This window comes from Emydura macquarii, unplaced genomic scaffold, assembly GCF_026122565.2.
Source record: "Emydura macquarii macquarii isolate MOO-44397 ecotype Brisbane River unplaced genomic scaffold, CSIRO-AGI_Emac_v2 contig_3004, whole genome shotgun sequence".
NCBI lineage: Eukaryota > Metazoa > Chordata > Testudines > Chelidae > Emydura > Emydura macquarii.
The window spans coordinates 87,843-101,938 of record NW_027133141.1 but is presented as its reverse complement, the minus strand read 5'-3'; the positions used below and the strand labels follow the sequence as shown (position 1 = coordinate 101,938).

At 44.0% G+C, this 14,096-nt stretch overlaps 1 protein-coding gene and 1 non-coding gene across 2 annotated transcripts in view; one reads left to right on the top strand and one right to left on the bottom strand.

Moving 5' to 3' along the window:
- The first annotated feature begins 2,805 nt into the window (after positions 1 to 2,805).
- TRNAC-GCA (transfer RNA cysteine (anticodon GCA)) lies at positions 2,806 to 2,877 on the top strand. Its single transcript has one exon. It is a non-coding gene; the product is annotated as a tRNA-Cys (tRNA).
- A 4,241-nt stretch (positions 2,878 to 7,118) lies between these two features.
- The window catches only part of LOC137141128 (zinc finger protein 436-like), a 28,948-nt gene continuing 21,970 nt past the window's right edge, over positions 7,119 to 14,096 (bottom strand). The window contains exons 11-12 of the mRNA XM_067529976.1: positions 8,681 to 8,794; positions 7,119 to 8,320 (exon numbers count right to left, since the gene is read on the bottom strand). Of these exons, the coding sequence (XP_067386077.1) occupies positions 7,740 to 8,320; positions 8,681 to 8,794 (695 nt within the window). The 3' untranslated portion in view covers positions 7,119 to 7,739. The remainder of the gene's footprint in view (positions 8,321 to 8,680; positions 8,795 to 14,096) is intronic.

Here is a 14,096-nt window from a genome sequence, read left to right as displayed (position 1 = left end):
GGGTAATGCAAGAAAGTCAGCATACTGAACTACTCGTTTGATATAGTTCTTGTAATGCATAATATTTAAAAGTTCCAGAGGGGTAACCATGTTAGTCTGTGTACAGCAAAAACAACGAGAGTCCTGTAGCACCTTAAACACAAACAAATTTCTTCAGGCATAAGCTTTCGTGGGCTGCAACACACTTCGTCAGATGCAACTGACGAAGTGGGCTGCACCCCACAAAAGCTTATGCCTGAAGAAATTTGTTTGTATTTAAGGTGCTACAGGACTCTCATTTTTTAAATAATATTTAAAGAAGTTAAGAAAAATATGGTTATAAATTAATGTGCTGAGACTTTTTCACACAGAGAGAATAAACAGAATTATTTGAGCAACCAACATTTCCACTTTCTCACAGATTTTAATTCTGAAGGCTGTTTTAATTTGCCTCTTTTTTTGGGTCTAGCAATGGGGTAAGAGCAAACTGGGGTCTGTGAAATTACAACAGTGAGGGATTAGTCTCATAAATTGTCACTAACAAAAGGCTTTGTTAACACAGAAAAAAGGATACCCATGAGTGTCGCAAACCGTTCTAGAACATGGAATTCAGCAAAACACAAACCATGGAAAAGCACAGAATACAAAGTGATGGTCTTTGTCATCATGGGGGTTACAGTGGATAAGAAGCTGGATATGAGTCAGCTGTGTGCCCTGGTTGCCAAGACGGCTAATGGCATATTGGGCTGCATAAGTAGGAGCATTGCCAGCAGATCGAGGCAAGTGATTATTCCCTTTTATTCGCCATTGGTGAGGACACATTTGGAGTATTATGTCCAGTTTTGGGCCCACTGCAGGAAGGATGTGGACAAGTTGGAGAGAGTTTAGCAGAGGGTAACAGAAATGATTAGGGGGCTGGAGCACATGACTTATGAGAAGAGACTGAGGGAACTAGGCTTGTTTAGCCTGCAGAAGAAAAGAGTGAGGGGGGATTCGATATCAGCCTTTAACTACTTGAAAGGGGGTTCCAGGGAGGATGCAGCTAGGCTGCTCTCAATAGTAGTAGATGACAGAACAAGGAGCAATGGTCTCAAGTTGCAGTGGGGGAGGTCTAGGTTAGATATTAGGAAAAAGTTTTTAACTAGGAGGGTGGTGAAGCACTAGATTGGGTCACCTAGGGAGATGGTGGAATCTACATCTTTAGAGGTTTTTAAGCTGCGGCTTAACAAAGCCCTGGCTGAGATTATTTATCTCAGGTTAGTCCTGCTTTGAGCAGAGGGTTGGACTAGATACATCCTGAGGTCCCTCCCAACTTTAATATTCTATGATTTTATATAATAAAATTACAACAGTGAGGGTCTGTGAAATTACAACAGTGAGGGATTAGTCTCATTAGTTGTCACTAACAAAAGGCTTTAACACAGAAATAAGTCCGCCCAGGAGTGTCGCATACCCTTCTGGAACACGGAATTCAGCAAAACTCAAACTGTGGAAAAGCACAGAATACAAACTGATGGTACTTGCCGAAATAACCTTAACTCTGTCCCCTTGGAGTGATTCCCTTATAGCATGTGAGATCAGAGAATGGGTTGCGGACAAATTACAGCGACTTCCCAAGAGTTTGTTTCTTTAATAATTGATTGATCCTGCTCCCCTTCCTCCCCCCAAAGTAAGAATAGCTGATTTTATGCTGGCTGTGGCATTTCCATATATTATTTTTATCCCAGCACCTTTAAGCACAACAGCTTCTTTATTCTAGATTCTATGAACAGCCCACTCCCCCACCCTCTTCAAAAGGATGGTATTTTCTTGACCCACAAGGAACCTAAAGTAACATGCCCAAGTTCACACAGGCCTTAGGAAAAAAATCAAGGGGTGGAGGGGAAAACCTAGCTGTTCAAGGAGACCAGAAAGTGAGATCAGAGAAGTAAGAGTGTGCCATTAACTATCTGGTGCTACACTAACCCTGCAATTAGTTAGATGCAAACACACCCAGGTCTATGGCTGGTGAATTTAAAGAGACTCTGCTGCTGATCATGAAACAGGAGAAGCAAATAACTTTGAACAGCTGCCCTGAGTCCTGGAGGAGGAGGTGACTTCAGCACACCCTGAATACAAAGAAAAAGGGGGAGGAGTTTGGTGCTTAGAAAGAAGATACGAAGTTGATTCGCATATGGAGTAACTAAAACAGCAGAGGGCTGGCCCCCAGCCCTCATTATCAGTGTTTTAGGCGACCCGTGGCTCTTCCCCCTCCCCCCACACTCACTTGATCTGGGGGATTCAGATCCCTTGAGGAGGGGTTCTCAAACTGTTTTTGCTGGGACCCCCCCTTGAAAATATTTCAGGCTGTGACGACCCCCCCAAAAAAACTGACAAGGCCCCCCGCCCATGCCACGCCACGCCACCATGACTGCTGTGCTGATGTTGGGGGCAGTGCTGGTCTCAGAGCACCCAGTCAGCAGCGGCTGCTCTGCGGCCACTCAGCTCTGAAGGGCTTTGGCGATCAGTCATGCATGGGGCTGACAGCTACAGCCACGGCACGTGCGGGGGCTGATAGCTCGTGATACCCCATAATAACCTCACCATCCCTTGAGTGGTCCCAACCTCCGGTTTGAGAAGCCTGCTTTAAGGGTTTGGATCAATGCAGGAGAAGTTAAAGGGCCTGGAGGTAGGGAGCAGGGTGTGGTCCCCGAAAAGCTGTTGTTGTGCTCTGGTGAAATTGAGCAACTGTGAAGGTTGTGCAAGCTGTGGTGTTTTCACGTGTATTTAAACTTTAATAAATGTGCTTTTTAAAAAGTGAGCTGGCTGCTAATTGCATTGAAAGGTGGGGGTATAGCTCAGTGGTAGAGCATTTGACTGCAGATCAAGAGGTCCCTGGTTCAAATCCAGGTGCCCCCTTAATGCGTGCCTTCTTTTTAATAAATATATATTTTCGTATCCATCTCCCATATGTTCAGGCATTCCACTGAATGGGGATGCTTGAAATGAATTTAAACACTCAACATTTTTACTGTTCAAAAGTATAAAAACTTAGCAAACCTATTGAGAAGCAGAACTCAAATCCAGTCCTCTAAGTGTGACACACTGTACAACTGTCACACCCTGTACCCCCCATGATTCACCACTGTTATATATTTTGTAGAACATATGCCTTGTGAGGTATCCTTTGAAAACTCACAATCTACTGAAAGGCATTGTCCTGTTAAAATGTGGGCACCAACATTGTATGTGGCGCTCGGAGATTTTACGGTATGTTTGTTACTGAAGAACGTTGTAATTCTGGCAACGCCCGTAGGCTAGCTCCTCAGTGTCAACAAAGGACCGATCACCCGTGTTAGAAAACTATTAGTTACTGAAGCAAACATTCACCCTTGGGGGAATGTAAACAAAGGATTTACAATTGGACAGAAGGAAGAATCCTTATTGTCCTGTAACGCAGCCAGCTAAGGTCTGTGAGGAAAGAACATCCTCTGAAAGCGTCAACTCTTTTTCTATTTGCCTCGTGAAACTCTGGATTAATATGGTAAAGGCCCATTTTTCTCAATCTAACCATTTCATCCTTTGGGACTCTAATCAAGGCCACTCCAATAGGGAGTTATTTTCTATGCACAGTTTTACTTGGATCGTAGCTCCACATAGCTTTCATCTCTGTGGTGAAAACGAACTACAGGGTGCTTGTCATTTCCCCACCCATGTCTCAAGGTTTCCTGTCTACTGAGTTAACCGCAGGTTCAATTTTGCTGCTTTTTTCCATCCTGTCATGACTGCACACAGGTGTTGCACCCTTAGTTCATTGATTTGCTGTTGTAGTTTCACATAAGCTTTCGTGGGCTGCAACCCACTTTGTCAGATGGAACAGATGCATCTGATGAAGGGGGTGGCAGCCCATGAAAGCTTATGCCTGCAGAAATGTGGTAGTCGTTAAAGTGCTACAGAACTCTCGTTGTTTTTGCTGTATACAGACTAACATGGCTACCCCTCTGGAACTTTTCATCTTTAAACAGATATTTTGCTTTACAAATCACTGAGGTACCCAAAGGGTTAAAATGCTAAATACCAAAGCCAAACAACACCAGCTGTCAGTGTTTGGCACAAAGTGTTTATCATTTTTGCAACTTTGAATGAAAGATTCAAATGGACATGGAGTAGTGTGTGTGTGTGTGTATAAAATAGGGCTTTACCAACCAGACGTCTGGGTTTAGAGCCTTAAAAGCTTACAAAATTACAGAAAATATTTACATTTACAATGTTAAAAAACAAAAACATTTTTGCTTAACATGCTTTGTACTACTCAATTGTTTTTACACAACTGTACCCAGTTTACGTTTCCATCTTGCGCATTTGGAGACAGTTTTAATGGAATCCTCTTATTTCCTTTTTGTGGTTTTGACTAAATTTAGTAAATCAGATTGTCTCTCCGCCTGCTGCCTGCAACAATCATTTAGTATTGATTATTTACAGACCATTCCTCTGGGAAAAGGGCCATTTTTCCTTCAAAATAGCTGTAAAGGCTCCTGGTGACAAAAACATAGTGGTGGTAGTAGCCACTACCTGACCCCTTTGTATAATTTGTTTAAGTACCAGGGTTCCAGCCGATGTGACGATACTGAGCTACACATATATTTATATTACTGGGTATTAAACCAAGAATTCTCTTTTTAGAACACTGTCACTCTTGTAACATTCCCACAACTCCCAACTATTTAATTCCCTCCAAACTTTGCCATATTAATTTCTACAAAAACTACTGTTAATTCTATACTCTCTTTCAAATCACTTACTTCTCTGTTTAATTTACTGTATCTTAGCTTTATTATATTATTCTTTGCTGCCATAGCTTTTAAAGTTTCACTGGCAATATGGTTTTGTGATCTTAAACTTTCCATTCTCTCACTCGGAGTGCTGTGTCTATAGCATCACTGATCTGATTTTTATGCTTTTTACTTACGGTGTTGCATTTTGGTGGCAAAAACTTAGCCACCAAGTACAATTCCTGTAATGCAGCTGCCTTAGTCTGTGCTCGCTTTATCTTGGGATTCCTTCAAAAAGGCACTATTGAGATTTGTCTCTATGGTAGCCCATGGGTCTTTTGCTTCAAAATTTTAGTGGACTACAGCAGACTTCCATCATGCTTTGTCAAAAACTGTTTACATAGGTATCCAAAGTTCCCTCTATTAAGATTTCAGGGAGAAAAAGTGTGATTGTCTTTAGAAAGATTACTGTTTTTGAAAATACGGCTGCCAGGCAATGAAGAATGTTGCTACTGTTTATTGCCTGGAAATGAGTTTGAGAAAAGCGGTAAATTAACAAGAGAAGGATCAGACCCCAAAGTTAGAAATTTACGGTGGCATAAAGTAAATACTCGTAATAAAGTAAAGCCAACGGTGGCTTTAACCCTTAACTTTCAAAACACACAAAAGGAAAAAGTGGGGGAGGGGGACAGAAGAAATGGAGAGAAGCAGGGGAGAAAGAAGAAGCAGAGAACGACTTAGGAAGAAAGGAAAGCCTAATCTAAGAAAAGTACAGACAGCAACAACAAATCTAGAAGTGGGGCTCCGTGGGCCCAAAGCATCTGGGAACCCTCACCCCTCACCAGCTATATCCTGGCTTCGAGAGGAGAATGGGAGTTGCTGCTACTTCCTCCAGAGTGGGTTGCCAGCTGTATCATACAGGAATTCCCCAGAAGAGCCCGAGGGAAGAGCTGGAGGAAAAAGGAAGCTCATTGGAGACCATCCCTCTCATCCTCATAATGAGGATACAAGTTAAAATCCTTCTCTGACTTGGCCTGCCCCCTTCCATTAGGCTACAACTCCCATGAATCACAACCATTATGCCCTTCTGCTCTACCAACATAGCTCTTAGAGCACAACTTTGTCTTTTATATTCCGCATGATCTGCCTGGGTCTTATCCTGGGAACCTTTTGGTGCAGCTGTAACAATTCCTTCATGTAGGAGAGTAAAGAGTTAAAAGCTGGACAAATAGTCAGGCCTAAATTACAGGAAATGGGGTCAAGGCAAGGGCAAACTTTTCTGTTTCTGTTAATTGGTGATAATTCTAGTTAGAGTCTGTTATCTCTCTTCTTCTCCCTTCCTGGCCATCTGCGCAAGGAATGAGTCCATCGCCATTCCTGTGCAAGGTCTTTTGGTGGGAAAAAAGCATTATCTTCCTTCTCCCCCTGGCATGCCTTTACTTCAAAGAATGTTAGTGTAAAATTTATAGGTTTTAAGGTGATGTGCCTGCCCTCTGTATGGTAATCCTGTAAACAACAAACAGGGGGAGGTATAATTATATTAATTATGTAGTTGTTAATATTCATTTTATAGGTGTCAGTGTAACCAAATAAGGGTCTATGGGGAGTTGCTGGAAATGTATACAGTTACATACTGTTATGGATAAAAGAATTGTAAAGTAACCCCCTCGTTGCTCACTCGCGGAATTGAGGTGGAATGAGCAGGGAATAAAGGGTTCCATCTCCCCAATCCACCCCAGGGACAACCTGTTTGGTTATTTCTAACACTTCACTTGCCACTGGCTGCTGTTTCAATCCAGACACGTTAGACTCCAGCCTGTTATTCTCTTGCTCACTGTCACACCTCTGCTGGATTACCTCCCAGGACTCCTCTGCCCAGGCAGTGTCCCATGCCTTTAAATCAGCTGCGTCCAATGCTAGAACAGATTTCTCTGTTAAAATTCTTTGAGGGTTCATTATTCCCTCCAAAGCCTTAATATGTTGAAGGGGATTAGCTTCCCATTTTTCAAATACACCATGGCAGCGCACAGTCCTTGTAATACACCTGTTTATCGGATATTCCTTTCCCTTGAGTTCCCCCTAACATCTCCCCTATTTCCTTTTCAATTTCATCCCAAGTTGAGTCCCGTACCTAGTCTGGGCCCTGATTCTTCTGTATCTACTTGTTTAAAAAGTCCATTACACTAGCTAACAAGACCTCACATCATGAGAGCCTGCCATATTCCTATCAAATGGACGCGCAAACTGTTGTCAAAGGGAACTTATCTGGCTGCTAATTAGCTGTCCAGCGAAATTAATCTGAGTTATAGCGCTAAGATATTAGGGTTCCCCTGGCCCTTTTCCTGTTTCTTGTTTCACAGAAAGAAAGCAGCAGGCCATAGTCCAAAGAGCAGGCAATGCGATGTTTATTGGGTTAACAAACAAGCATAAAACCACATTTCTTCACACAGGTAGTGCTTCCTTCCTCTTCAACACCAGTACAGCTTACTTCCTGATAGGCTTAATTATACCGTAGTGTCTGCCCCCGATACCACCCCTTACAATTTATGGTCATGTTCCATTTTTCGGTACCTCGTTTTTTGTACCCCATGGGAGGGTAAGAGAATGAGGTCATGTTTTGGTCATGATCACCTTTTCTTGAGCTTTTTAGTGTTTCTTTCTTATGCTCCCCCATCCACTTTGCACCTTCCAACTGGTTGCGTGACTTTGTCCTGGGAGAGAAGTCGGGACAGAACTGTCCTCCAATTATACATCCATATATCAAACTTCCACCATACCTTGCAACACTTTACGAGCATCTCTTATCTCATTGTAATAAAAACCCATCTAGCTGTGGGCAGAAGCAACACATAGTGTTTTCTTCTTTGTTTACATACAAAGACAACTGTATTTTGAAAACCTTAACTTTCAAGTGGGCAGAAAAAGCCAAAACTCTATCGCAAGCAAATACACAGGCCTAAATACTTATATAGGACTAAATTGTATGCTATCATCACTAACAACAAATTCCTAGGGGCTTTGTGTGTGGGCTTTGTGTGTTCTCTGATGTCTAATAAGGTGTGAGTGTTGATTGAAGGTTTTCCTGCACTCAGAACATTCATAGGGTCGCTCTCCCGTGTGGATTCTCTGATGTCTAATAAGCTCAGAGTGCCAAGAAAAGGTTTTCCCGCACTCACAGCATTCACAAGGGACCTTGCCTGTGTGGGTTTTCTGATGTCTGACAAGGCTTGAGCCACGAGTAAAGGTTCTCCCGCACTCAGAGCATTCATAAGGTCGTTCTTCTGTGTGCATTCTCTGATGTATAATAAGGTCTGAGTGCCAAGCGAAGGTTTTCCCACACTCAGAGCATATGTTTTTTCTCTCTCCCAAGAGTGAGTGGGCAGTGGTTTCCTTGAGACTCTTGTGATTTTCCTCACAACTGATGGATTTACCCACTTTCTCCCACGGCTGGTTTCCCTGCTGCCTCTCCTCATGGCTTCTGAACATGTTCTCGTTAATTCTTTGTGATAATCCCCACTGCAGTTCCATGTGCTCAGTATCTTCTTGCTGTGGATTCTGTTCCTTGTTCTCACTCAACATCCCCACATCACCTGAGAGAGAGAGAGAGAGAGAAACTTCAGAAGCAAGGATGGAAAAGGGGAGAGGGAACCAATGTAGGTGCTGGAGAGATGGGGCAAAATATCAGGAAATGAATTCCCCCCAAACTATTTCCCATAGGAGAAATCCCATCCCATCCCATCCGAACAGTTACAATGAAGGGAGGGTAAGAAGTGAGCTATTGCCATGTGTCGGTCAGTATGGGTAGGAAGCCATGAACGAGATCTGCCCTGAGGATATGACACCTGCGAGAGACAATCCTGAAATCAAAGAGCTCTCAAGGCCTCGGTAGGGAATCTCAGATATTTCCTTCAAGCCCAGAAAGTATTTGCATTGGTCTAATGACTCCTCACCTGTGCAGGTTCCTCTCAGGATCTCTCTTTCCTCAGAGCCCTGTGAACCTGGGACCCACAGCTCTTCTCCTCGTTCCAGCTGGGAGATCACATCAGCTTTGGAAATGGGAAACCCTGCTCAGATGAAAGAAAACAAGTCAGATCAGGTGAATTCATGGGACATTTGTCACAAACAACATGGTATTTTTTTAACTCCAGTTCATTTAAAGGCACTGAGATTCTGGAGCTACTCTCCAGGTTCTCAAAGATATCAGACACCCTGCTTATAAGGGGATTAACTCTCCGCCTCCCTGCTGCCACATACACAGCCAGACAAAACTCTTCAAAGGGGCTCCTAAACCCAGAGAAAGCAACTTCATATCACAGAAGCCAGGGGAAACTCATCTTGTTACTGATTCTTACTGACAGAGAGAACCAAAAGTAATGAGACAGTCATTGGGAAACTGGGACTGGTGAACATGGGCTGGCGGGGCTCAGCAGAGGAAGGAATCGGAAGGAGTGGTGATATCACTGAGTGTAGTATGTTGGGGATATTAGACATCAAGAAAGCACATTTTGAGATGTTAGGGAATACAGCGAGTCAGGTGTAACAGAAAGGAGTATGACCCACCCCACCCCCAATGTATGTAGAAGGTAATAGAATAACAGAATCACAGAAATGTAGATCTGGAACGGACTTCAAGAGGTCATTTAATGCAGCCCACGCATTGAGACAACAACAAGTAAATCTAGACCATCCTTGACAGGCATTTGTCTAATCTGTTCTTAAAAGCTTCCACTAATGGGGATTCCATAACCTCCCTTGGAATCCTAGTCCAGAGTATAAGAACCTTTGTAGTCACAATTTTTTCCTAATATCTAACTTAAATCAGCTTTGCTACCAAATAAGACTGAATACTGTCTTTCAACCAGTGTTGTACCCACTTCATAATAATTTTATCTAGACCAAATTTCCCTAGTTTCCTTATGAGAATGTCATGTGGCTCTGTGTCAAAAAATGTACTAAGATTAAGATATAGCAAATCTGCTGATTCTCTGTAATCACCTAGGCCAATAACCCTGTCAAAGGAAATTTGGTTGGTTTGGCAAGATTTGTTGTTGACAAGTCCATGCTGATTGTTCCTTATAACACTATTATCCTCCAGGTGCTTACAAACTGATCGTTTAATATTATGTTCCAGTATCTTTCCAGCTCTCAAAGTTAGACTGACTGATCTATAATTTTGCAGGTCTTCTTTGTTCCCCTTGTTAACGATAGGTACTATGACTGCCGTTCACCAGTCCTCCAGCACCTCACCAGTCTCCACAAGTTTTGAAAGATAATTGCTAATGGTGCTGAGATTGCCTCAACTAATCCCTTTAGGATGAGCTTGGGGAATTAGATATTTTCATTCAGTAGGAACATACTAATTCCTCTGGAGAAGGGGAATATGAAAAATAAGAATAAGATCATGCAATCTCAGGAGGGACTGACTCAGAGATTAAAGGAGCCTGCAGTGAATAGAGACTCTTGTTACTGCAGACAAGGAGAGGAGAGTGAGACCCTCCAAGTCCCCAGAAGTTTCATTACCAACCTAAAACATAACTAAGAAAATGCACATTTATGCCATGGAAGGAATCACCTTGTCAATAGAAGGAATCAGGAACGGAGGCTCAGGTCACAGTTTGTAGGGCTGAGATGTATGTATGGTGGGGGTAGGCACTGAAGAGTGGAGACCAAAAAATGAGAATCACATTTGAGAATAAGTAAAACAAAGTGAAAGTGGACTCTAACGAGAATGGAATGCAGGCTCTACATCAACAGGGACTGGGAGTGATTCTCCTATAACAGGATGGTATCCCGTGCAACTCTAGATCCCTCCAACCACCATTGCCTTCTCCCCATTACCCCACACTCCCCACTTACCAGGTGTCCCTTAAGCCACTTAATTGTTAAATTGACCCATCACTCTGGGGGATGAAAAATCCATGCCCCTGAGTGACATAGTTAAGCTGACCTAACCTCCTGTTCAGTCTTTAGGTCAAAAGAAGAATTCTTCCATCAACCTAGCTAGCACCTCTTGCGGAGGTGGATTAACTATGGTGACTAGTTAATAACTGCACTGAAGTGCTACTGCAGTGCAGCTGCAGCACTATGTTCTGTGCTGCTGTTGCTTTTGAAGTGTCGACAAGCCCTATTACTCTTATTTCCTATTTCTCCAAACCCCCTATGGTGGAGTGGGAACTTCTCTGTAATAATCATGAGTATTGTGTGTTGTCCTCAACACTGGGATATTTATGGTATGAATATTTTGGTTTATTTTAATAGGGGGCTGTAAGGAGAAGAAGCAGAAAGGGAAGAAGAATGGCTCAAGATGGACCACAACTTGGTAAACCCTTAAGGGTTGTGAAGAGACAATGCCGGAATGATTAGCTTTGTATATTCTAGCTCCTAGTTTCAGGCAATTCACAGAGCTGGCTTAGATGAACTGATGGGCAGGATTCCCTGGGAGGCTAATATGAGTGGGAAAGGAACCCAAGAGAGCTGGCTGTATTTTAGAGAGACCTTATTGAGGGCACAAGAGCAAACCATCCCGATGTGCAGAAAGAATAGCAAATATGGTAGGCGTCCAGCTTGGCTTAACAAAGATGTCCTTGGCGAACTTAAACGCAAAAAAGAAGCTTACAAGAAGTGGAAGCTTGGTCAGATGACTAGGGAGGATTATAAAAACACTGCTCGAACGTGCAGGAATGAAATCAGGAAGGCCAAAGCACAATTGGAGTTGCAGCTAGCAAGGGAGGTGAAGGGGAACAAGAAGGGTTTCTACAGGTATGTTGCTAACAAGAGGAAGATTCGGGAAAGTATGGGCCCCTTAGAGAATGAGGGAGGCGACCTAGTGATGGAGGATGTGGAGAAAGCTGAGGTACTCAATGCCTTTTTTGCCTCTGTCTTCACAGACAAGATCAGCTCCCAGACTGCTGTACTGGGTGGCACAGAATGGGAAGGAGGCGAACATCCCGCAGTGCTGAAGGAACGGGTTCAAGACTATTTAGAAGGCTTAGACATACACAAGTCCATGGGTCCGGATGCAATGCACCCGAGGGTGCTGAGGGAGTTGGCTGAGGTGATTTCAGAGCCATTGGCTATTATCTTTGAAAGCTCGTGGCAACAGGGGGAGGTCCCTGAGGACTGGAAAAAAGCAAATATAGTGCCCATCTTCAAAAAGGGGAGGAAAGAGGATCCAGGGAACTACAGACCGGTCAGCCTCACCTCAATCCCTGGAAAAATCATAGAGCAGGTCCTTCAGGAATCCATTTTAAGCACTTGGAAGAGAGGAATGTGATCAGGAACAGTCAACACGGATTCACCAAGGGAAAGTCATGCCTGACCAACCTGATTGCTTTCTATGATGAGATGACTGGCTCTATGGATGTAGGGAAGGCGGTGAATGTGATATACCTTGACTTTAGCAAAGCTTTTGATACTGTCTCTCACAGTATTCTTATCAGCAAATTAAAGTAGTATGGATTGGATGAATGGACTATAAAATGGATAGAGAACTGGCTAGAGCATAGGGCTCAACGAGTAGTGATCAATGGCTCCGTGTCTAGCTGGCAACCGGTCACAAGCGGAGTTCCCCAGGGGTCGGTCCTGGGGCCGGTTTTGTTCAACATCTTTATTAATGATCTGGAGGATGGGGTAGATTGCACCCTCAGCAAGTTTGCGGACGACACTAAGCTGGGGGGAGTGGTAGATACCCTGGAGGGTAGGGATAGGATACAGAGTGACCTAAACAAACTGGAGGATTGGGCCAAAAGAAATCTAATGAGGTACAACAAAGAAAAGTGCAGAGTCCTCCACTTAGGAAGGAAGAATCCCATGCACAGCTATAGACTGGGGACCGACGAGCTGGGCAGCAGCTCTGCAGAAAAGGACCTGGGGGTAATGGTGGATAAAAAGCTGGATATGAGTCAGCAGTGTGCCCTGGTTGTCAAGAAGGCTAATAGCATATTGGGCTGCATTAGGAGGGATATTGCCAGCAGGTTACGGGAAGTGATTATTCCCCTCTATTCAGCATTGGTGAGGCCACATTTAGAATATTGTGTCCAGTTTTGGGCCCCCCACTACAAAAAGGATGTGGACAAGTTAGAGAGAGTCCAGCAGAGGGCAACAAAAATGATTAGGGGTCTGGAGGACAGGACTTATGAGGAGAGGCTGAGGGAACTGGGCTTGTTTAGTCTGCAAAAGAGAAGAATGAGGGGGGATTTGATAGCAGCCTTTAACTACCTGAAAGGGGGTTCCAGGGAGGATGGGGCTAGGCTGTTCTTGGTGGTGGCAGATGACAGAACAAGGAGCAATGGTCTCAAGTTGCAGAGCGGGAGGTCTAGGTTGGACATTAGGAAAAAGTTTTTTACTAGGAGGGTGGTGAAGCACTGGAATGGGTTACCTAGGGAGGTGGTGGAATCTCCATCCTTAGAGGTTTTTAAGCTGAGGCTTAACAAAGCCTTGGTTGGGATGATATAGCTGAGGTTAGTCCTGCTTTGAGCAGGGGGTTGGACTAGATGACCTCCTGAGGTCCCTTCCAACTCTAATATTCTATGATTCTATGAACAGGACCAGAAAATCAAAAGGACCGGAGGAGTAAAACAAGAGACTCCCTCTCAGGAGAGGCATGGCTGTTCAGGTGATTGCTTGGAGGTAGAGACAGAAACAACAGGACCCCGACGGGGTATCTGAAGAACTGAGACCTGCCTCGCTGACTATTGGGGGATGGAAAGTCTTTAGGTAAGATACAGCTGTGAAAATTGTTTGCTATTCTGAAATTCTTTTATTCTTTCCTTATTCCCTGCTGCAAAATATAACCGCCTTCTTCAAACCAAAGCAGTGTTTGTCATTACACACCACTGATCCCAGACTCTAAAGATGTCTGCACTCAGCCTTATCTGCTGGGTAAGCCCAGCTGTTATGCCAGGTATGGCACCCCAGGGCCTGGTCTAGGAGAGGGAGAATTGCAGAAATCCACTCCAGGAGATGGAGAAGCATGAGGCTGATGCCTTGCAGGGGCACTCAGACATACTGGGAAGGGGACCCAGATACAGCTAGTCCAGTCACTCACTAGGACACCCACTCCCCTTCTTCCCACTGCTTTCAGCTCTCCCTGCTTTGTGGTACTGCAGGGTCACCAGCTCCCCATCATCTCTTCCCTTCCACTGCTCCCTGCTCTCTTCTCCCAAGGACCCCTGAATAGAAACCACACACTGTTTTCTAACAGTGGATGGGCCCAGCTGACTGTCACACTTTCCATGTGCTTGGGAAGTGATTATAGCAGAGCACCTGCTCTGACACAGTTACAGTTCTGCACTACTTTCTGTTTAAAAGTTGACTATTCTAACTGCTCTGAAATCCACAAGTGTGCTCAGATTGTGTTGGCATTTG